The sequence below is a fragment of the Tetrahymena thermophila genome (assembly GCF_000189635.1).
Source record: "Tetrahymena thermophila SB210 genomic scaffold scf_8254590, whole genome shotgun sequence".
NCBI lineage: Eukaryota > Ciliophora > Oligohymenophorea > Hymenostomatida > Tetrahymenidae > Tetrahymena > Tetrahymena thermophila.
The window spans coordinates 200,592-226,105 of NW_002476361.1; the positions used below are offsets into that span (position 1 = coordinate 200,592).

Below are 25,514 nucleotides of genomic sequence, written 5' to 3' on the forward strand. Positions count from 1 at the left end.
CAACTTCTCTGATGTTAGTCCAGATACCTAAGTTATGATAAATATTGTCTTGTAGACTCCTCCAAGCTAAGGAAGCTATCCAATATCAGTATAAACTTTAAACAGCTAAGGCTAGATTGTAGACTAAGCTTAATTAACAGGAATAACTAACTCAACATGTAAAATTTCAAATAATATTAACTGGCTCACATTAAATAATATTTTTAATAATTATTTTACATCAATTTTTTCTTAGTATTTGGTAAAATAAAAATTTTGAATATCTCATATTGAGTTTCAAATTATATTAGAACAATACTTTATAAATTTAAATACCTTATACTTCATAAAAACTTTTAAATTATTATAATAGATGGTAGCGCTGCCTAATTTACAGCTCATGCTTTAATTAATGCAGTTAAGTTGAAAGCAGGCCAGTCAGGTCCTTTAGAATCTACCTTCTTTTTAAAGCATAATTTACCTGCTACTAATTATAAATCAGTAGGTAAAGTTGTTATCAATATCTTCCCTAAGATTCCAGCTCCTTCTATCAATTATGGTATTATAAAATGCTATTTCTATGGAAATGTTCTAGCTTCCAATTGCAATTATGATGATACTACTTATGCAGATAGAACTTAAATAACAATCTACACTCCAGAAGACTTTGACTATTAAAACAGTGAAATCCCAATTACTGTAACTACTGAGGGAGCTAAACCAGGATATACTGATGGTATTCCTTTAGATCCATTAGTTCAAAGATATCTTTTCCATTACTATTTTTACAATTCAGATGCAGCAGGTGCAGATCCTGTTGAAGTCTACTTCTAAGAATGGATCTCAGATCCCTTTGAAATTCCTGATTCAGCATTTAAATTTACAGCTATTGTGTAAGAAAGCAACGAATATACTCATTTAAAGTAATTTATTAAACTATTTTTGAATTTAACTTTAAAATTTAATCATTTTTTAAATCGTTTTTCATTTAATTACTTAAAAATTTTAAATGATTTAAGCTTAAATAATAACTTTTATTAAAATAGCTTTTAAGCTTAGTAGCAACTAACCTTTGTATAGGGACAAAGAAATTACTTAGTACGTGTAACATTCTAATCTTTGACAAGCGCTTGGGCTATTGGTTAACCATATTAAAATAATTACGAAGTTATCTAGGGATTTCCATGTTATCTTTAAGGAACTGCAGTAACTGCAAAACCTATTGCTTAATGTGATTTATACTAATAATCTTTTACTGATCCTTTTATACAAGCATACGGATTTTAAACACTACAAGTTGCATAAGGATAATGGTTTAATTTTGATATTCCTGCTATACAAATAGCTAACGTACCAGCTGGTACTGTAGCTAATTTGAGATTTTCAATCATGGAAGAAACCCCAGGAATGTACGAAAATGTGGTTGAATTATACTATAAAAATGTTAACTTTGTAATTTAACCTCAGTCATTTATCAATTATAGTTTCAACCCTAATATAGCAACAACTCTAGTCCCTCCTTTTGTAGATTAAATTACAAATTTAAGATTTTAATGGTCAGCAGCTGTTTTAAATCCTGATTATCTCATCTATGAAATCGATTAGACAGCCTTCTACGATATAGGAACTTAATTAGTACCGGCTGCGAATTGTGATGGAAATACTTGTATAACTTTTAAAAAGAATGTGTAGTACTTTGTAGTATATCCAAATACTCCTTTAACTTAACAAATAATTACTGATATAAACCAAATAATTAGAAATCCTAACTATTCAGGCAGTTTTGTTTTTAAAGTTAGAGCTATGAAAGCAGGAAGAGTTGTAAACAAGCATACTTTTAATGTAAATATTGCTTCAGCGGCAATTACCACTAAAATATTTGATGTAGTTCCATAGGCAAATGTTTAAAACGACGTTAACACTGTCATTAGATAAAATGAAGAGCATGAATTTTATATTTAATTTACTACCATTACTGAAATGCCAAGAGACTCATTAATAAAATTTACTTTCCATAATATTTAAACTTAAGTTTAGTAATATAAGAGACACTTTAACTACTGTAAAATAGTTTCAGGCTTACAACCATATGATCAAACTCCAATTTAATGCAATGTACCAAATACTCAAGTTTTCTAAGTAACCCATTTTGATTATGTACCTGCTGGTACCTAGATCGAGGTTCATTTTAGATTACTAAATTAAGGCGGTCCTGTTCTTAATCCTTCTGTAGATATTGAGACTTTCTATGGACCTTCAAATACAAATCTAATTGATTCAACTTATGCCATACCCGATAACACACCTAATATCTCTACAAATAATTAAGACTCTTAAGTTGAGTTTAAAGTATTAGATCAACCAGTGAGATAAGAAAAAAGAGAAAAGAGCTATGTTGGACCAGTAATCATCAATTTTGCAACAAATAATCTCTAAAATCTAAAGTATATTAAGGTAAAAACTTATTTATAAAATTTTTTCATAATTCACTAATTTTATTTATAAAAAATATTTCTAAACTAAATTTTGATAAAATAAAAATTAGGTAACATTTGATAATAATTTTTCTACTCCTAGAAGTTATGGTGTAGATTCTTTAATATGCCTGATAAATGAAGTTAGGTTTTTATGCAGCTATACCATAAATCCAATGATAGTAATTATTGACATGACTTCTAACACCTTATCTTTGCTAGCCTAAAACAATAGATTATCTATCTCAACAGAATATGTATCTCCCTTAGATGGTATTTTACATCCAAGTGTTGAAGGATTTTATCCAATACATATTGAAATGTCAGATTAAAATGGTGTTTTAAATCAAGCAACTAAATGGATGTTTATAAAGGCACCTAAATTCTAGTTCATTTATATTCAAAGCGTTATTAGAAATCAAAATAGAGCTAATATGTTTTATGTTAATTTCAAAACTACTCAACCAGTGCCTGCTTACAACCAAGGTGGTAGAATATAGATTGAATTCCCTACTGTTGATCCTATGGGTAATCCCATGTTTGATCTTTCCTTGGGCGGTTACTAAAATACAGGAGATAATGTTGGTTGCAGATTTGTTTAACTAGGAACAGGAGATATAGGATTAATAAATACTTGGAGATGTCGTTTAATCAAAGCTTAGTCACTTGGAAATCCAGCTATTGTTGAGATTATTAATTTCAGTGGTTTATCTGCATTCACTGAAGTTCAAATGTGGATTGCAAAAGTTTTCAACCCTCCTAATTTTAATTACCCTACTTAAACTGCCTTACAAGTAATGGATGCTAATATTGCTATCAATATTTACCAATAAAATACCCTAACAGGCGAATTGAAATATATTCACTACGATTATTATAATGTTTTTATGGATATTAGAGATGACCCAACCCTTCACAATTGTGTCCATCCATTTAGCTCCTAAGTAAATAATTAGGTATGGGAAACAGGATCTATGGTAAATAAATAACAAAAATCAATGGTAAATTAAGTTTTTTATGATATTACTCCGTTTGCTCCTGGGGACTATTACATAGTAGAGTTACCAAACAATCCTCTATTACAGCCTGATTGGAAGATGTCTACATGTTCAACCTTCTATGACTGGTGTTTAACTTTCCCTTAAATTAACTGGGTTGTTATGCATGTAAATACAAATTTAGCCGCAAACACTATGTATGCAAGCAATGATGTTTTTAGTAAATATTAATTTTTTATTTATTTATATTACACAATATTTAAAATATTCTTAATAAATTTAATAAAATAGTTTAATTGTTACCATAAAGCATACCCTAAGTTACAACTACTTACAATTCATATGTGTGGTAAAATAGATTCTTTGTAGGAATAGTCACTAATTAGATAACTCCTTAACAATGGCTTTAATTAATTGGCTAAATAACAAATGCTTAATTGGTTTAACTGGATTCACCAATGAAATTAGTTAAAAGTAGAACTAGAGTAGAGGTTAACTTTAATTTTACAGTATAAAATTTTATCCCATATACAGGAGCCATATAGATAAGATTTCCTGCTAGAATTCCTTCTATTTAATCTCATTGTAGAAGCTCTATAACTGTAGGATCAGGTCTTCAATAAGCGTCAGGAAATTATGGTAATGTAGGTTGTCTTGTTTAGGATACTAATACATGGGTAATCTATGGATTTTAAAATGTAAATCCCCTAACAAATATTAAAATCTCAGGAATAATTGATTTACCTACAGATGGAAATGCAGGATATATTGGTAATTTAGATGTTATCACATATGGAACTCATGAGTATTAGAATATTTTTAATCTTGGATAAATCATTGATAAATCTCTAAGCATTCCAAACAGTGGATTTTCAATCAATAACTTCTAAACAAAAAAAATAGAAGATGTTGACCTTCTTCATATAGAGACTTAAGCATTGAGGGTATCAGCTACAGTAAATATTTAATATTTAACTTTAATTAATTTAAATCAAATTTTAAAATATTAAAAAAAAGAGTCCTTTAAATTTCAAGTTTTAAGTTGGATAAAACATATTTGCAAATCAAGGTAGAATAAGATTGATGTTCTACTAATTCTCACAATTATCTTTCAATGACAACAGAGGTAATCCATTCTAGTATTAGCCAACAAGCCAATATGTTTGCAACATCTAAGTCGTATTGACTGGAGAGAATTATGGCTGTAAAATGGAATCTATATAACTTATTAATAAAGGACCTAACTAAATTTACTATCAGTTTTAAATGATTCCAAATAGTGATTTAGCCTCTACAGTTGATTATCTATTCTTGTTGACAACTATTAATGGTAATGGACAAGATGAAGGTTTAGTTTTCCCTAATTCAGGTTTACCATATAAAGTAAAAATTAGCTAATTAAACTATAAATTAAATTTTAAGTAATAATAATTTAATAAAAAAAGATTGATGTTTCAATGGCTCCTAATCAACCTTAAAGTGATAGTGATTACACTTTACACGAACATTTATATTACTAAGTATATGGTAGTCCCTTTACTTACTTGAAATTTACTAGTTATATAACTTTACAGTCTGAAATGAATCTTTTTATTGTCACATTTTAAGCTAATTAAGCGATAAGACATGATGATACATTAATAATAGAAATACCGACTACTTCCATAGATCTTTAATATAATTTATTCTCTGATGATGGTGGTTTGAATTTAAATAATATGGATGTAGTCCCTGTTGATATTATAAACATGTCAGCTAGCTATCCAAACCCCACAATTAATTGTCGTATATCTAGAGGTCTTTAATTGAAAGGTATTCCTCTTAAATTTTTATGCAGTGAATTTAAGTCAAATGGGGTATTAACTAATCTTAACCCTAGCGATTAAATGTCTTTGGCATTTAATATAATGAATCCAACTGTTCCAGCTAATCATTACTCTATTCCAGCTACTGTTTACATAAGAAGGAATTACTAGAACTCAAACGAAATCTTATACTGGGATCTTGTTGAGAATGCCTTTTACATTCACTTTTGGAGTATATTTTTATTAATTTCTTTAAATTAAATTATAAATAAATAAATAATTAATTAATTAATTAGATCCATAAGTTATTACTGGAGTAAATGGTGATTTTAACTTAGGCCCTGTTACTACAACAGTTTGTGATACAAACACTGATTTTAAGTTTAGAGTGCAAAATAGCTAAAATTTAATATATAACAATGATGATGCTTATATTTTGAGATTTAGTTTTGAGACAATTGACCCATAATATCTCCATATTAAAAACTGTGCTTATGTATTAACTGGCTCACCTGCAAATAGTTGTGCTATACTTCCAAACCTTAGAAGCATGATTGTATGGCCTAATCCTACTAATTTTATGTAAGCTCCTATGTAAGTAACTACTCTAGGCTAAGTTTGGTATACAACTCCTTACAGAGACTAAGATCCTCAACATAGAGTTATTGTTGGTTACGCATGTTATGTTAGAAACTTATGGAGTGAAAAGATTATTTATTAAGATAATTATCCTGATATTCAACCATAGAGAATATCAACAGTTAATTTAGATATTAAATTTAAAGGAGAAGCTCAATATCATCACTCAAATTAATAGCAAGACTTTTAATTCTTTGTAAGATAGTTTATTTTATTAAAGATAAAATTTATTCTCCAAAAACAGAAAATAACAAACAATAAAAAGGATTTCACAAATAAATTATAATATTTTAATTAAAAAATGTAGGTAACAGCTCCATATTGGTATAATGTTGATATAGTAGCTATTACCTTCCCAGCAAATGTTGGATGGTAATTGGTACAATAATAAAAAAATATGTGTAATGAAGGACCACTCTCACAAATATAGATTAATAAATGTTATTTTGATAGCTCATCAGGAAATATAATAGTTTGGATTTATGTTGCATTTAAGGTAAAATTTAAATATTTTGTAAACAAATTGATATATGTATAATATAAAATATTTTTAGAATACTTATGTAAGCTCTGGTATAGCTAATACTTAAACATTAGTTGTTGAGTCTCATATGGAAGCATTTTACGTGCCTTCAACAGCCTCGCTTAATCCTGCATACAATACATTTAGTGTAGAATTTTACTCTTGGTCTAGAAGTCCTGGGGCATAAACAGCTCCATGGTTTAGAAATCCTCCTGTAGTTTTAAATCCTAGTACTGAATAATATGCTTGTTTTAGTGGCACAGGAACAAATCCGGGTTCCTTTCCTGATAATCCGATCAATTGGGATAATAATTGGTAAAATGAGCAAAATATAAAATTTGATTATGAATATCACAGGTAAATTTAAATATTTTTATTTACACATTATTTTTCATGCTTAAATACAAGCTATTTTGGGTGGGGGTTAGATTGATAAGTTAGTTAGATGTGATTTAAAACTAAGACAGAAAATTATCTGTTTTTAAATTATATAATTTTTTTAAATTAAAAACTACCCTTAAGATGTCTAAAAGTTTTAAAATTAAATTAAATAAATATTTAGAATTCTAATTTTTATTAAATGAATTATTTTTAAAGAAATAAATATAATGAAAAAATTAAATTAATGAAAATAAAAATATCATTTATCTAAATAAATTTGATATTCAAAAAAATTATTGTAAATTACCTTATTTTAAAAATGTAAATTAATAAAATTAAATATTTTTTTTATTTTTTTAAATCAATCAAAAAAAATATTTTGTAACGAATTAATTTATGAAACTAGATATAATGATGAATTCGTTCCATGCTTCACCACTCAGAGAGCTCCTATAAGAATGGATGTTATTGTGCCTGTAGCATTTGCCTCTCTTTATGGTACCACAAACTACCATATTTTTGATTTCTTTTATGGAACAGATGTCGTGATTCCAACACCTGTTGAATATCAAGATTATGTCTAAGATAAGCTTATTTGCTATGTGAATAATGATAGAGTTAAATGCACTAATGATAGTGTTAAAAATAAAATTAGGTTATACTTCCAAACATAAATTGCTGTTAATGGAATATTGTTTGTTTACATAACTGCATATAATACAAATGATATTACATAAGATGGTTTTAGCTATAACAATAATCACAATACAGGCTAATATCAATGGTTATATGAAATCACTTCATTTGGATCTGGATAAACTTATTATGGGTACACAACTCCATTCCCTATATTCTTTAATTCAAATGGTGGTATTGTTTGTCCTTTTAGAGGTATAGAGGCTGGTGGTCCAGCTGATTAATCAACAATCATACCAAATCTTCCTGTTGCTATTTGGTGGTGGCTTAGATTTGCTAGACCTGATATTATTGGTCTTACATTCAACTTTGTTTTTGTAGATGAAGATAGCAGGTAACTTCCTATGGCGGGTATAACCTTTTGGAATTTAGATAGTGGATCTTCTTATCCATGTTCTAGAGGTATTGCAGGAGGTCAAAGAAATCCTGTTAGATGTATTATTGAAAACGGAGATCCTACAGGATGGAGTACACCTATTCGTATTCATGTTTTTGATTTTAACTATTAAATGGGTAATAATGAAGTATTCGGTTTTCTTTTTGGTGGTTTGAATAATTTACTTGAATTTACAGTTGAAGCTTGGGGAGGAAGTGCAACATTTAATTAGCCTTATGGAAATTAGTTTATGGGTAGTCTAGTGTTCAATCAGTAAATTTTTTATTAACTTATTTAGTTTTTTATATTCAAAGCTCAAACTTAAATTCTAAATTATGAAAATGTTTTCATACTTTTTATTTTATTATCAAGATGGTGGGGTCCAACTTCATATTTTTGCTAAGGTAGCTGTGATCCTGCAACTTGTGCAAATTCTTAAAATAATTGCAATTACGTATCAAATGCAAATATGTTCCCTTCTCGCCCTGCATACATGGCTGGAAACTAGCTAACATTCTAGAACTTTTGCATAACTGGAACTTAAACTACTGTTCTAATAGAAGTTGTTATATAAAGTACATATATATTTTTGAAGATTCATTAATTAAAAATTTACAAAATTACAAAATAGAAAAACCTGTTTGGGATACAAGTTATGAAGAGCTATGCACAGTAGATTTCCAATTTAATGTTAAAGATATGTTTATTTTTGAATAATATACTTGGCAAGGAAATCCTACACAAAATAATTATGTGAAAAAATATTATCTTTACTATGATTTCTCAAATGGAAAAACACAATAGTAATTTTGTTTATTTTTCAAAAATATTTTTTAGTTTTAAACAATTTTTAAAACTAAAAGTAAAGTTAAAAATAATTAATTAATAAATTGAATTATATATTATAAAATACTAGATTATATTTTATAAAATAAATTTAACAATCTTATTAAAATATAGATATACTATGGGATACTTTAAATGTAAGCATTACAGAGAACCTATTATTGCTCACACTACATGCGGTGATGTAAATTATGCACCTGCTAAATGGTATGCCAGATACGAAACCACCACTCATTATATTTGTGAAAATGCTTCAAATAATGCTAGTTGTAATCCAAGTGGTGGTCAAAGGAATGAGTTAGTTGCTGCGTAAAATACTGTAAGTATAACTTAATATAATAATGGATGGGATTACAAAATATGGCATTATAATACATAAAATTGGTTAGTCTTAGCTGTAAAATTATCTGATATTATGAATTATAGTCTTGTTGGAGGAACAACTTATTCTGCTGTATTAACTATCACTTTAGACGGTGCTTATACTCAAAATACTGGCTCTAGACCCTATTCATGTTATATTATAGAGGGCTTAAGAATGTCAGATCCTAGATTTCTTGGTGCAGAACCTTACTGTAGTGTTGTATCAGATCCAAACGCTCCTGGTGTAGAAAACTATATGTTTATGATCACAAACTGGGATACAATAGTACAACAAGAATATGTCAGAATTTTATTTAATATGTAAGTATAATAAGTTATCTATGCAAATCCTATTGTATAATACATACCTGGTGCATACGGATCTTGGATAAATTCATATGCAAATATGGAGGCTTATAATACAGGATAAAATGGACACATGAATTCTAGAGATAATCCTACTTTATATACTTAATGGATGTGCGATTCATAAATGCAAAGAATGAATGTCAATTATTTTAGCTGGATAGGTGCAAATACTGTTTTAAATTTTGATGTTTTTGTTCCACCAATGGTAATTAACTTTTAATAAAAATAAATAAACATTTTTTATCTTATAATTTCTCAATAATTAATTAACTTAAAATAATTTAATTAATTTTCTAGTTATTTATTATTTAAATAGTTGAAAATTAGCAAATAATTTAAAGAGGATAAGTTTAAAATTTATTTTCTAGAATTTGTTAAGTATGAATAATAATAAAAATTTTAACTTTATTTTTGAAATATAAAGGTTTTTAAATTTACCCTCCTCTACTATAATATTTATTTATATTTTTTAAAATTAATTTTAAATAAATTTTATTAATTTTTTTTATAATAAATACCAAAATATTTTAAAAAGAATTGTGGTAATTTCCATTACGATGATGGTTATAATTGTGTTTACACTTAATGCATTTAGTTAACTATGTTTGGTATGTAAGACTTGTTTGTAGGAACACCTACTTCAGTCTAATGGGCAAGGAATGGAAATGTAGACCCTCTTTGCTAAGGATTTGGATTGTCATAATCTAAAGGTTATTTGATATGGACTTTTTGCTTTTCTCTTTCTTATCATGCCTGCATGCCAACAAGTAATATATTTTTACTTTATTTTTTATAAATATAAGATAAATGGAGAAATTAATATATTTAGAAGCTTTAAAATAATTTTAAAAAAATTAGATCCTGCAGGAGAAACTTGGAACTTTTAGATAACATTTGTAAATACATAAATCAGATTAGATCGAAATTTTTGGTGGGTACACATGAGAGCTTATGAAACTGATTCAAATGTTCATGGATGGCCTTGGTCTGATAGTTGTGCATGGCATTGGGGTTGTGAAATGTTCTGTGTTGATGATGAATATGTAGAGAACTTTTAAGTTGGAACTAATTTAAGTGTTTAATAATTGTCAAGCACATTAAATTCAATATCAGAAGTTGATTTTACAATTACTGGTTTATTTGAAGCAGTCGGATTAGATGTTGGAGTAAATAGAATATTAATTATGCAATTTAAAGGCCCAGATTGGATAGATAATCCTATTTATAATACTCAATATACTCTTTAACAAATTGATTGTCTTTGTTAAATTAACGGAGGACCCTTCTAGTAAAGTACCTGTGTAAGAAGAATTAGATAAACTGTTGCAGGTAGAGTTTATGATCCTGTAGTACTCTTTTACTTCTCTGCTGCTACTGGTAAGCATTTTAAAAATATTTTAATTCAGGACAAATTGATATATTTAATTAAAATAATTACCTTAATTTATTAATTTTTACTTTCTAATAATTTTTTATTAGTTTTATTTTAATAATTTTGAAGAAATTTTTTAAAGATAAAGTTTAATTAAATTTTTATTGATTTTATATTAAAATATAAAATCTGTTGTATAAAAATAAATATTTATTATAATTATTTTTAAATATATTTTAAAAGGATCTACAGTCCGTTGTTCTATTCCAGAAATAATTATTGGCTCAACTAATGCTTAAGCAAGATATTTATCATTTAAAATAATTAGACCTTCTATTTATGAATGGTATGGTAAAAATGGTGAGTAATTTAATTCTAGAATAAAGACGGATTATACTTTTGTTATTACAGGAAATGCGTTTACTAATGATTTAAATATATTTTATGATCCTTCTGTCTTCTACATAGGTAGTTAAACTACTTAATTATTCGTTGGCTACTATGATTTATAAGTTTAAAATATTAATAATTTAAATTAACCTTATCTTTACTTTAGACATGCTGATATTGGGCCATTAATGACAGCTGAATTATGTTCAGATGCAGGATTATGGAATAGTGGATATAATAAGTTTTATAATTTACACTCTAAGGTTTTAATTTGTTAGAGAATAAGTAGTGCTACTACAAATGCAGTTATAGGTGCAGGTAAAAATCTTTATTTTGAATAATGGAAATCTTAGACTACTTCTGATTATTTTTACTATGTTTATGCTTACTAAAACGGATAATTAATGTAATAATAAACTTCAGCTCCCATACCTAATGTAAATTTTTAGCCTATCAATTCTAATGGTTTCTAGGTGTTGCATTTCTTCTACTATGATTAGTACCCCTAAGATAAAGGTATTTTCGCAATTTAAGTAGGTTTAAGAGGCTTCCTTTGGCGAGAAACAAGAGATGGTGGTAGATTAGAAGTTTGGTTGCCAAGATCTCAGGTTACAGGCATTACTCAAAGTAATTTATTTAAAGAATAAATGTAGAATTTTTAAGTATTAAATATATTTAGTTTATTAAAAGAATGCAAACTAAATAAAAAGCTTAAAAAATATAAATTATTTTTTAGAAAATAATTAACATCTTTTATGTTTTTATCAAATTTAATAAAATTTTATTTATTTTTAGAAACATTTTTTATTTCATTTATTCGAAATATTTTGAAATAAATAAATAATTATGATTAATTTAAAATTTCTTGAACTATTTTTAATTAAATTAGGTTGTACAGCGAGAGTTGAAAAATAATTTCAATATGTTTTATGGTGCTATGTTGATAATAGAGATGCAAATAATTGGATTTTAGTAGTCAATAATTTGTTTACACCATTTTAAACTCCAAATTTTATAGATATTTACTTTTTTATGACGAATCCTTCTGGAGCAGCCAATAGAGTCATAAACTATACAGTTAAATTTTACTATAATTATTAATCTGATTCAGATTATAAGATCTAGCTTTAAGATACTTATACTTAAACAGATTTTAACTTTGATGAATATGATGCAGGAAAAATAAGAATTCCTCCTTCAATGTCTTACTTCTATGGATTTAGAGTCAAATAATTTATGCAAAATTTTTATGAGCTAAGATATTATGTTAAATATCTTACTCAAAAAGTATGGTATCATACCTCTTAGTACATTTTACTTTATAATTTTATTAATTTTAATAAAATATTTTCATTATTAAAAGAATTTATAATTTTGATGGTTGCGCAATGCCTGGATATGATTGCAATGGAAACCTTGATGTAAGAGTTAGAGAACACGATACAGTTATCTTAGGTAGATACAGGTATCTTGAAACTAACTATTTTTTATGGTTAAATTAATTATTTAAAATAAAGGGAAATAGAGGATAGAAACAGAGGAGATTTAGGAAATGGATTCCAAATAAATTAATCTAATTACAGACCTTGGAACTAAAATGCATTTTTAGAAATTATAATTTCTTAAAGAAATTTTAATTCTCATATCGGTTTATGGAAACAAAATAGTGCTTATTAATATGATATGATTAGAGTTGTTGATACTGCATAAGCTGCGTAATACAATTTTAAATAATTTTATTTTTAATTTACAGATTAAATGAAATAAACACTTTTTCTTTTAACAGAATAACCGCTAAAAATAATGACCAACAATAATGGACAAGATATATAGACAAATCTACTAATGTTTAAACAGATGCACTTTATTTAAAATATTTTTATTTCACAAATTAAATACATTAACAGCCAACATCTTTCTAAATTGCAATACTCTTTAAGTATGGATGTAATGTTGATTACCCAAGAGCATACTTTGAGCTTAAATTCCCTATAATGGCTGTTGCAAATATTCCTGGAGCTGTTTAAGGAGGATTTATTCCATGTTAAATTTCGCTTATATTAGAGTAAAATCCTAATAGAATAAATTCAGCTAGATGTAAAGTCTTTGATATAGACAGTAAATTCATTTAAAATATCAAAAAAGTTTTAATAAAATTAATTTTTTTATTTAAGCATCTTCGTATAAGGGTTTAATGGTAAGAATAGAAGAAATTAATTAGTTTGCAGCAGGATCTCTTTTGACATTTGCATTTGATGATTGGGTGTTGCCAACTTCGACTAATTTATATACTGCTATGGATATAGAGTTTAACTTTTTCATGGGTTGGACTGGATCTTAAACTTTAGAATATAATAGATATTATTTACTTCTCAAAGAAATGATTCTAATTGATGGTGTAAATAGCTAAATTTGGAATAATGCAAATATTGGTAATTATTTTAATTATATTATTTTTTTTATAATTTTTTTAAAATTCATAAATTAACAATTACTTTTTTAATACTTATATTTAGGTCCTTAACAACTAAATCCTCCTAATAGCTACCAATATGGTTAGTAAAATGTTGAATATGATAATAATGTAATAAATAATTGGCCTTAAACTACAACTGGGTATAACCCAATTTGGAATACTGCTGCTTCTCCTAATACTGCAGGCTAAAAGGTATATTAATTTTTTAGATAAAAAATATTTTAATTTGTTAAAAATAAGATGAGACTTATCTACTACCATGGCTTTGTTGGTGGAAACAACTATCCTGACACTCTAACATATTTTGATTCCAACGGATAACTTACTCTTTTGTGGTTTAATAGACATACTAATTCAGCTTACATATCTGCCCCTAAATTTTAAGCAGCAACTACTTCTGTTACAATATCTATAAAGAATGCTGTAAATCCATACCCATACTAATAGAATAGTTGGAATTCAGATGGTAAAATAAATTACTAGTTATTTATGGGTTAATATTGGAATTTTGATGGTGATGGATTCAGATAAACGAATATTGGTGAACTAGACCTATCTTCAAATGCTCAGTGGTCTTAGTATATAAGAACAGCCTCTCAGATATATATGGACATCAATAATTCAAACCTGGTATCAATTTGGATTTTTAAAAGCTTTTTCAATTATATATTCAATCTTTGACAAATTTTATTTAATAAATAGATTGATGTTGTGCCTACTTACAGTTATGCAAGTGGATAATCTATTACTATGAGATTTAAAATCAAGAATTAAATGTCAAATGCTGATATGTTGAATTAGCAGATATCATATCTGTAATTCTCATTTACGGGAGGTGTTAAATTAATAAGAAAATGCTATATCCAAAGTCAAGGATAGAATAGCAATGTTTATATTTATAGATATGCAGAATGTGTCATAGGGTATAATGGTAATAATTATATTCTTACTTGGTATAATATTGCTTAATGGGATACAACACAACCTTATTTGATGTTTGTAGAAATGATTACTAATAACCCCACTATTGTTTACACTGTTTCTACTGTAGTTTCTAATGGAAATGTTGCTTTTTATAATTCATATACAGTTCCTTTTGCATAATTTAGTAGCAGTCATTTTAATTTTGCATATTATAGATTCACTGAAGCAAAATACATCCCAAATTATTTTGAGCTTTAAAATAGATAACTATATTCAAATTAAGCTACTTTAACAACTTGGAGATTAAGATTTAGATTTGTCTTAGATGTCACTTTAAGCTATGTACAAACTACTACTTATATAGATCCTATAACTAACGCTGATTATCTTCAGATAATGTTCCCTCCTTAATAAGTAACTGCTTACATATAAACAGATCCTACTTAATGGCTTATGTGTTATTTCGTTCCAGAAATATCAATTTACGATAAGATAGGTATGTATATATAAATAATATGCTATTTTATTTTTAGCTACCATAAAATAATCATATTTTAATATTAAATTTAATAGGTCTTCCATTCTATTCAAAATGTTAATTAAATACAAGTGGATCACCTTACTATTATATTTTAACTGCTCCTCGTGATGTTTTGTAAAAAGGAGTATCATATTTAGTACACATAAGAGAAAGAAGAATTTAAGGAGCATCTTTTAATCTTCCAGCTACTCCAACAAGATCAGAGTTTGTTTGGTAGTGTTATAGTCCTATCTCTACAACTAATCCTTCATATGATACTTTTATAACAAAAATAACAAATAGATTTTTAAAGGCTAAGATTAACCACTTAACTACTACTTCTTTAGATTATGATGTAGCTGAAATTACATTTACACCTTCCTTCCCATTAAGTCAAAGTACTGAAACATATCTTCAAGTTGAAATAGATAGTATTTACTTTTAAGTAGCAGGACAGAACTTCGAAGACTTTGATATAAGAAATTCTTACAACCATGATGGCTTAGGAGAATTCATTAACGGTTAATCTTTCTCTTATCTAATGTATCCTGTTTTTCCTACAGGATATGCTATTGTAAATTTCGGTCAGCATAGCAATTTCTTTGCAAATATAAGAATTATGCTTGTTTAAGGTTAAGACTTAGTTGCAGGAACATAATATATATTTAAAATACCTATGGTCAGAAATCCTCTGCTTTAGCACACCTCACTATCATATAAAATATCTACAATATAAATTAACTCTATTGATTAGCGTGTGTTTACTTTGGAATAATACTGGTTTATTAATCATGCATATGTTGATCCCGTTCATACTGATATGACTAGCGCCAACTTCCAAATGAATTCGATAAATAACTATGTATAGTAAAACACTATGGATTTAAGTGTTAAATTCAATTATAATATTGCTTCACCTTAAAGAATATTATTAAAGTGGGATAATAACAATCCTAATTCAATTAATAGGCTTCAATTATTGACTATCACTATTTCTGGCTGTATTGTTGAAGTATTCCCTACCATATATCTTATAATGATAACTCCTACAAGCTATTCTTCAAATGCATGGTCAGTTATGAGTTTAGGAACCAATTTTATTTCAAATTATTATGTTACTGCTTATGGTTTCTGGTATGTATATATATGCAATAATTCTTTGACACAATATTTCTATAATCCCACAAATTAGTGGTTGAAATAGCTTACAGATTTAAACCCAAAGAATTTCTAATATCTGGTAGGTTACTAAACAATTAATAGTGTGTGCCAATATAGACTGACAATTAACACTCCTTAAACTATCCCAAGAGGAGGTTACATTTAAATAAACCTTTCAAATTAGTTAAGCTCATATGAAAATCTTTGCTACACATTAACAATTTTCCCACTTATTGATCCTACATTACCTCAAAATGCTTTGTATGGTTCATTAAATTGCTAAAAAGCATCTAGCAATTCATATATTATTTCAGGTTTTGATTAATATAACTAAGCCACATAGATTAATGTTATCCTATATCTTAAGAATGTAAATAGCGGAGCTACTGTTAATATTTAAAGTGTAGCTATTTATGGTACATAAAATCCTGTAAATATTATAGCAACTTCTCAACCAGTTCCTTAAACTGTTGTGTATGCAAATAATCCTGGTATGATTTAATATGACATAATTGATTACGTTACTTATCCTCTATATGCTAAAACCTGGCAAAGATTCGATTTCTTATTTATTCTTCGCTCCCATGATCTACGTAAATAAACTTTTTCTTATTAAACTATTTATTTACTTTTTTATTTTAAAATGGAATAGTCATAAATCAAAATTTCCAACTCAAATTAACTCTTCCAACTGGCTGGTAAGTAGCTTCAGGAAGTAGAATTGACATCAAAGGAAGATACAAAGTTAATGATCCTTAATAATTCTAGTATAACACATATCCCGTTCCTCCTACTATTAATAAGGATTGGACAGCTTCAAAATACTCATCAGAACCAAATAAAATGGTATTTAATATTAATGTGGATACCCCTCTTCTATCTCATTACTCAATTCCAAAGTAAATTGAGTATATTTTCTCTGTCTAAACATAAAGAGCTGATATAGCTTTCAATGAAGGTCTTTATAATTAAGACTTTGGGCTTTATAATTTCTTCTTAGAAGCTTGGGATAATACAACTCCTCCAGGTACACTTTTAGAAAGAACATACAATGAGGTTTATGTTCATCCTTCAGAAGATACTGCAGATACTTTTAGAGCATCAGTTTTAAATACTGCTGCTGGAGAAAAAACAATTATCAGATTTACGTTTACAATGAATTATAACTAAGCTTAACCAGGAGATTAAATATGGATTGAATTTTAAACATTTGACAGACTCTATGCTGTTTTCAAAGATGATTTAGGTCTTGGTTTTTCTGATCCTATATCCTCAACAATAGGATGTTCAGAAAATACTGGTTTTAATTAAATATCTAGTAATAGATTAGTTTGCAATATTTTCAAAGGTAACCATGCATAAGACTATCCAAGAGGTAAACCAGCTGTGATTAAAATTCCTGTAAGTAAGAATATAATAAAAGGTGAAAAAATCGATTTCTTTATTGCTTATATTGAAAACCCTCATATTGTAAATTAAGTTGCTGGTATAAAGCTAAGTATAAGAAGAAGCTGTAGAGATGATTATCCTGCTTTCCACTGTATTATGTATCATGCAGAACATCAGTATAGAACAACAAATCCTATCCCTTTATCCAGTTATCTAAATGCTGGTACATTCACAGCAGTACCTAACACAGTTACCTTATCAGCATCTCATTTCTTTACTATAACTCCAACTCAAAATATTAATCCTCTATAATATATTTTGATATAATATCCTTCAAATCATATTAATAAAAACACTTGTACCACAACTGAAGGAATGTGCATAGAATTTCCTCAATATAACTGGGTAATTAATTAAATATATAAATAAAAGATTATATTTTTTAATTTTGAATCTTACTTCTACAAATAATTTATTATCAAAAAACCTTAAATTTGTTCAATAAATGTTAATTTTATATTAAATATTTTTAATTAATTGATAAATATTAGGTATTGTTCTAAACAAATGCAATCATAAATGCTAACGTATAAAGCTCAATTGAATTAGATAATATGATAAATGGTATATTCAGAAGAAATCCTATTCCTACAAATTATTTCTTACTATAGGTTTTTAGTGGTACTGGTATAATTTCTCAACCATTCAAGATTACTCATAATTACTATGACTATTACATGATAAGTAATTAATTAAACCCATTTTTTATTTGTTTTATTTTTTTAAAAATTTTAAAAATAGATACTGTTGGTCAAGTACTGAACACTTAAACTTATGATCCTATTAGAGCTACAACTTCTTTATTTTTAAAGGAAGGATATTTAAATATAGCATAATTAGATGTATTAAATATGGATATAGAATCTCAAATAGCTTATTACAGATTAGAAAAACCTTCATAAATAAGCTAATATACTTTGAATTATTGTAATGCAACTCTGACTATAGTTCCACCTACTCAAAGAAAACCCTATCCATTAAGATTCGATTGTGAGGTACACCCTCAATATATTCTTCTGATACGTACTCAGTATTTCCCTGATTGGACAACACCTTTTGCTACTTATAACCTTCGTATCTACTTTGAATTTGTAATAGATAATTAGGTGCCTCCACAAGGAATACCTCCTGGTCCAGCAGATCCATTTTTATTCTATGGTTGTGTTTATAGGTGTGAAGATCTTACAAGTCCATTAAATAACTTAGATTACTATCATGTCACAAAATCAATAATTCCATGGAGTATTTCCTACTACTAACAACCTGATTTAAAGACAGCTGGTTTTTATACTTAATCTTTCAATGATAGATAAGCTTCAATAAATGATGATAATGTGAGCATTTATATGCTGATTAAACCAAATTCCAATAGTTGTCCCATCACAACACTAGTTTTTACTATTTCAGATGATTTCATTTATCCTTAGGCTCTTTAATTAGATAGTTGTACTGTTTAAGGTATTTTTAAATATAATATTAAATTCTAATTTTTACTCACTTTTTCAAAAAATAATCAAAAAACTAAGATATTATTTTTATTAAATAAAATTGTTTTAATTTTATAAAAGGCAAGAATACATTACAAGTAACAAGTTGTTCATTAGCTAGAAGAAATGGATAAACAACAGTTACTTTAACCCTAGCGTAGGCTCTAGGAACCCTTGCATAAATAATAACTCTAGCTGATTCAAATGGCAATAATTTGTTTACAGCTCCACCATACCCTGGAACTTATGTATACCCAGTAAAATTAGATATGTATTGTGGTGCATAATTAGCAGAAACATAATAAACAAATATTACTAATGTTAGAGGAGCAGAGATAAATATAGCTTATCTCAAAATTATAAACTCCCTTGATTCATTAGTTAACCAGCTTTATGATATCGAATTCTAAACGGGTTAATATGCCACTCCAATAGGTTATAATAGATAATCCTCTTCATCTATAATATCAAATAATTAAGAAGTATATAGTTAAATAAACATAGTATTTGAATGGAATGGTGATGGTTACACAATCCATCCTGGATATGCATAAGATCTTGGAATGAACTAATAAAGCGGAACCGAAGTTGGGTGCGCAGTTAAATAAGGACTTACTATTAATAATGGTAATAGATTAATCTGTAAAATATATAACGGTAGTGGAGCAATCAACATGCCTTACATTTAAGTGACAGGTTATGAACAGATACCTCCAAATACAAAAATTGTAACTAATAAATTTATTTATAAATAATTCTTTGTTTAAATTTTATATTTATTAATAGGGAATATTAATAACTAACATATAATCAATATCTTCTGGATTGTACACAACTGTTTAAGTAGGAGTATAAGTTGTAAATCCATAACTTAGCTCAACGGCTTACTTCTATAATTTAAAAGCATATGTCCCAGATTTAACTACACCTCTTAACACTGTCACAACTAATTCAGCTACTTTAGTAGTAACTGGAAATAACTAAGTTAACTCATTTTCGAACTATTAGTTCACTTTGTAGACAAACTCATAAATTATAAAAACTACCGATTATATTGGTTTTGCATTCCCTCCTAATTTTATAAACACAATAAGTTATGATCCTTCACAAATAAGTTGCACTAATTGTGGTTAAATTTATGTATTCCCAGGATCTAGTATGATCTATATTCAACCAAATGCACCAATTAGTCCATCAACAACTGTAACATATAATCTGAATGGAATTCCCAATCCTAATTACGCTATTTAAGGTAGCGTTAATGTTTAGGGATTTACTTTTATTAATAGAAAAATAGATGGATATTACAATTCTTAGTTTAATGCTAATTTCGTCCCAAGTAACCAATTTACTTCTGCTATTGTAGAAGCTAGTTCATAAATTGGAGGTGATACAGGTGTTACTTATACTTTTACTTTTGTCCTTGGGCATACAGTTCCCCCTAATGGATCTATTTCTATTGATTTCCCATAGGCTTTATACAATAATCCTTAATAAATGGCAATACCATTAGATTGCTCTTTATAAGGAGACGTTTTTACTTAATAAAACTAATCTTATTGTAAATTTGTTTCTCCCAATCGACTTGCTGTCATTCTTGTTAACACAAGTCTTTCACCTATTAACTCATATAAAGTAATACTTAAAGGAATAACAAATCCAAATATTAGCTACCAAAATTCATAAAGCTCCAATAAGTTCATTTTCTCTTCATAATTCAGTTAAAACCCTGTATTAAATCAAATAATTGCTTAAAACTCTGCTCCTCCTCCACTTTACTACATAACATCTATTAAGAAGTGTAGTCTAAATGTAAATCCTTCGATAATTAATACTAAGCTAGAATCCTTCTATTCATTTAGCTTCCTTTGCTCTTCTTATATTAAATACAAAACAACTGTCTAAATAATTTTACCAAATGAATATAGAGTAGGAAATAGTATTATAGATTATACTTGCTCATCATTTGAACCTACTACTCTATATACTTCTCAATGTACTTTAAATGATGTGTAAGGGTAATGGGTATTATCAGCAACTCTGAGAAATATCACTTAATCATAACCTTTCACTATTAATATTAAATTAAACAATCCATAAATACCAAATAGTGCTTATCCATTCTCTGCTTAATTCTATTCTTATAATAGCATGTATACATAAACAGATAACTCAGGAAACTGTTATGCAAGTATAGTGTAGAATAGCTAATTAATTGATGGAAATAGTTAGGATTCAAGCAATTAGATAAGGTTATAAAATGTTCCTATAAATGCAGCCCTACCAGCTTTCTATATATTCTAAGTAAAAAAATAATATAAATTTAATTTTAAATGTGAATTTATTAAATATATCTTTTTTCAATTATATTTTTTTAATTTTTAAAAATAATAAACAAAAGACTCCTAATGTGAACAGCATTTAGAATATTGTATCAACTCAAATAATTTTCCCTAACTAATTTTAAGCCAGTTTAGGAGTTAATTTAAAATGTTTTATTTACTAGTCTAATGATGCTAATTATTAATTTGGTATTGAAAATATTCTTCAACTTAAGGTGAAAAACAGTTAAACTTCTTAAGCATTATTAAGTGTCCCTTGCTCAGTTATATTTGATTTCACAATAGGTATATTTAATAATTATTTTAATTACAAATATAACAATATTTGTTAAACAATAGAAATTACTGGGGTCACTAGTTTATTTAGTTCCTCTCAATTTGCTTGGAATTACATTTTAATTTAAAATGTATTTAATCCTGGTTAATTCTACCTTGATAACTATCAGTAATTTTATTTTATATTGATTTCATTTTTAAATCCCCCTTCCTTCGCAAATTTCATAAAAATATTATATTTATATATAAAAAATAAAAACCAAGGATGCAGTTTTTAAATAATTGGTAATTATAATTTATTTATTTTAATAAAAATTTAGGATAACTCACAAATAAGGAAGTCTAGCTCTCTGGGTATTTTATGGTCCTTTATATTACAAGATAACTGATGTACCTAAGCAGCTAGATATAAAGAATATTTACCCAACCAAGAATTCCACCTCTGTATACTCGCCTTATGTTTTCTAGACAGAGGTTATATATTGGTTGAAAACAAATATTAGAATGGGTATTATTGTAGATTTACCTGATTAGTTTGATATGTCATAATAATAAACAAATATCACATGCTTTAGCTCTATTTCATAGTCTCTAAATGTTTAATGCAATTTATATAATAACACAATCTTAGCATAGAAAAATTTGACAACTATTGATGACATTTTGTAGATGCTTTATGTTGATTCACTAATAAATCCAAGTAGCGTAAATCCATGCTCAGATCCCAAGATTTAAAATCCTAATTTCTAAATCTCCTTAGCTGATCTTTCTTCTAACGAAATTCTAGCAACTTAAGTAAATGTTTCTTTATTGTTTGAATTTATTATATTTTAATTCGTTCTTTTATATTATATTTATTAAATTATTTTCAATGAATTTAATTTAGTTCTCTAATAAATAATTCTGCATTAAATATATTGATGATCTTCTCTATATTAAAATTAATGGGCCAAATGATGTCACTATTGGATCATCATACAATTATCAAGTAAAATAAAAATATTATGAATATTTTCAAATAACTTTAAATAAATTTATTAATTTTAGATATAAATATAAAAACCTGCTAATATTCTTAAATTAATTCCTACATACGATAACATTTAATTTGAACTCGTTCCTGATGTTTTCTTGTTCTAAAATTATTCTTTACCTGCTGTTTTAAACTTTAAGCTTAATGTTAAATCATCTGCTGTAGTAGGACCTTATGTTATAAGCTTAAAAAAATACGAAATTAGAAATGGTTATTATTCTCAAGCAGGAGATGAATATTAACTACCTCCAATTATAAAATTGAATGTTAATAATAATACTTCTCTTTAGAATCCAAACTTTGTAAACATTCAGTATTTCACTTAATATTCATTAGGTGGAGTTATTACAGCTTATGTAACTATTCCAAATCCCCCTGCTTAAAATATGTATCTTGTAATTGATGCCACTAACTCTACAGTAAAATATATTTATATTAATATTTAAATTAATTTATTGTTTTAAATAAATAGAACGTGATTGTTAATCCAACTAAACTCTTGATAACTCCTTAAACCACATCCTTGAATTATACAATATAGTTTAATTCTTCTAAGATTCTAGCTCCTGTACCAATTTACTATTCGCTTGTTTCAGACCAACCAATATATCATAAACTGAATACTAATGTGGCCTATCTTATTTCTACTTTAAGTGACTCCTAATAAGGTTTTAAGGTTGCTAAATTAGAGCTTACAAACAACTTACCAGATAGTTCTTATTACAAAAATGATGTTGGTTAACAAATAAATTCAACCTAATACAATAATCCTAAAATTGCTCCACAAATTTTTAACATAACGACTGCAAATTTAACAGAAAATTCAGCCACATTAAATATAATCACAAGTGAGACTTGCACGTTACAATACATGCTACTTTATAAAAACTCAATAATGCCTACTGCCCCACAGATCCTTTCTTAAGTATATCCTAATGGAAAAATGTAAGGTACTGGCTCAGGATAATCAGATAAATACTTCCCAGAAGCAATTGATTATACAGCTTAAATTACTTTAAGTAACTTAAATTTCTAGACATCATATGATATCTCTTTTGTATGCTTTAATGGCTTAGGATAATCAGATGTTGTTAGATATTAATTCACTACTTCTACACTACAAAGTGGAGCCATACTACATTTAACATTAACTCAAAACACAGACCCTACTCTTTTACTGTAATAACTTTCTGAAGCTTTAAGAGTTAATTTAAATGACTTAGCAATTATTACCTCCGGCTAGATTTTACAAAACTAAGGAAACAGAACTTAAAATACATTATTCTCTTATGAAATTGCAATAGCTCCTCAGGCAAATGGTTTTGACATTTATTCTTATTTGTAAGATATGGTATCTTCAAACTAAGCCAACTTCTTAAGCTTAATGAAATCGTATGTAACAGGATTTTAAACATACAGAGTAGAACCCTTTGCTAGAAAATTTATGAATAGTATGTCATAAGTATAAGATATGATCCCAGTCATCTAAAATGTATAGTTCTATTCTCTTAACGTTTCAGTCAAAGCATGGGATAACTCAGTTGTCTATGGTATGGTTCTTTTAGATAATAACTAAACAGTAGTTTCTCAGCAAATTATCTTAGGATTAGATCAGACTAACAATCCAATTCCATAATATTGGTCAAATAGCGCAATTTCAAATAGTTCAAATTCTAACATAGCAAATCTCTACTTTGATAACCTTATGGATGGAACACAATATAGACTCTTCTTAACTGCTACAAATTATATGCCATTCTCATCAAATTTATACTACCGCTTACCAGATAATCAATATATCTCACTTAATTTTACAACTCCATTCAATTACAGTAAATTATTTAAATTAAAATATTATTTTGCTATTAGAAATAGGAATTTATAATTTTTAAACTAAAATAAAAATTTAAACTTATTTTTTAATAAATTTAGATTTAAATAGATGTTAGATGCTTGATGAAGTAAGGTCATTTGACCCTAAGCTCTCATCAATTTTAGAGTCTAGATTTGAGACTGATGACGATTATGGATATTGCATAAGCCAATTTATAAAAAATAAAACCTAATAAACTAATTGATATAAATTTATTTTATCAATATTTTAATTCATACATTTATTTTATTGTTTAGAAATAAAAATTTTTTTAATAATTAGAATTTGTTATTAATTTAAGAAAAGAACAAATATATCAAACAAAATTAGTGTCTATATTTATTATTTTTGCAAGTTTGGTCATCTTCTAAAATAAATTTTTAGGAAAAAAAGAAATTTATACTTCAGAAGTTTTTATAATGCTAAAAAATAATTAGAAATTTTTTCTTACACTTTTAAATACCCCCGTTTAAAAATTGGTCTATTTTATTTTTGATTTAGAAGCAGGCTCTGTGTTACCAAATCACATGGGACCCCTATATTTATGAATTTATTAAGTAAATATTTTTTTTGAAATAAATTTATTAATCTTACATATAAAACTAAATTTATCAGAACACAATTTTTTTAATTATATAATTGGATTATAACAAAATAAATGAATATTTTATTAATATAAAAATGTATTGATAAATAAATAGAGATAATTAATTATTTTTAAGAGCATCTACCAAAATTAAATAAATAGCAATAGTTATCTAA

At 27.0% G+C, this 25,514-nt stretch overlaps 1 protein-coding gene across 1 annotated transcript; it reads left to right on the forward strand. All coding sequences in view use genetic code 6, as the record gives it.

Annotated features, from left to right (window-relative positions):
• Positions 1-34: 34 nt before the first annotated feature.
• Positions 35-24,957, forward strand: TTHERM_00251120 (hypothetical protein; the record flags this gene model as incomplete). The annotated part of the gene is made up of 38 exons (XM_001019062.2): positions 35-158; positions 353-902; positions 1,026-2,433; positions 2,525-3,671; positions 3,743-4,407; positions 4,469-4,834; positions 4,897-5,488; positions 5,553-6,091; positions 6,203-6,391; positions 6,450-6,775; positions 7,206-8,144; positions 8,244-8,446; positions 8,503-8,674; positions 8,832-9,654; positions 9,985-10,216; positions 10,308-10,826; positions 11,065-11,838; positions 12,101-12,518; positions 12,575-12,676; positions 12,729-12,926; positions 12,998-13,329; positions 13,386-13,643; positions 13,728-13,879; positions 13,928-14,317; positions 14,390-15,107; positions 15,185-16,885; positions 16,945-18,086; positions 18,233-18,425; positions 18,483-19,199; positions 19,310-19,956; positions 20,015-21,532; positions 21,630-21,855; positions 21,910-22,015; positions 22,167-22,641; positions 22,733-22,834; positions 22,894-23,298; positions 23,352-24,711; positions 24,812-24,957. 38 exons carry the CDS (start codon positions 35-37, stop codon positions 24,955-24,957), a joined length of 20,874 nt encoding a protein of 6,957 aa, XP_001019062.2.
• Between the last annotated feature and the right edge of the window lie 557 nt (positions 24,958-25,514).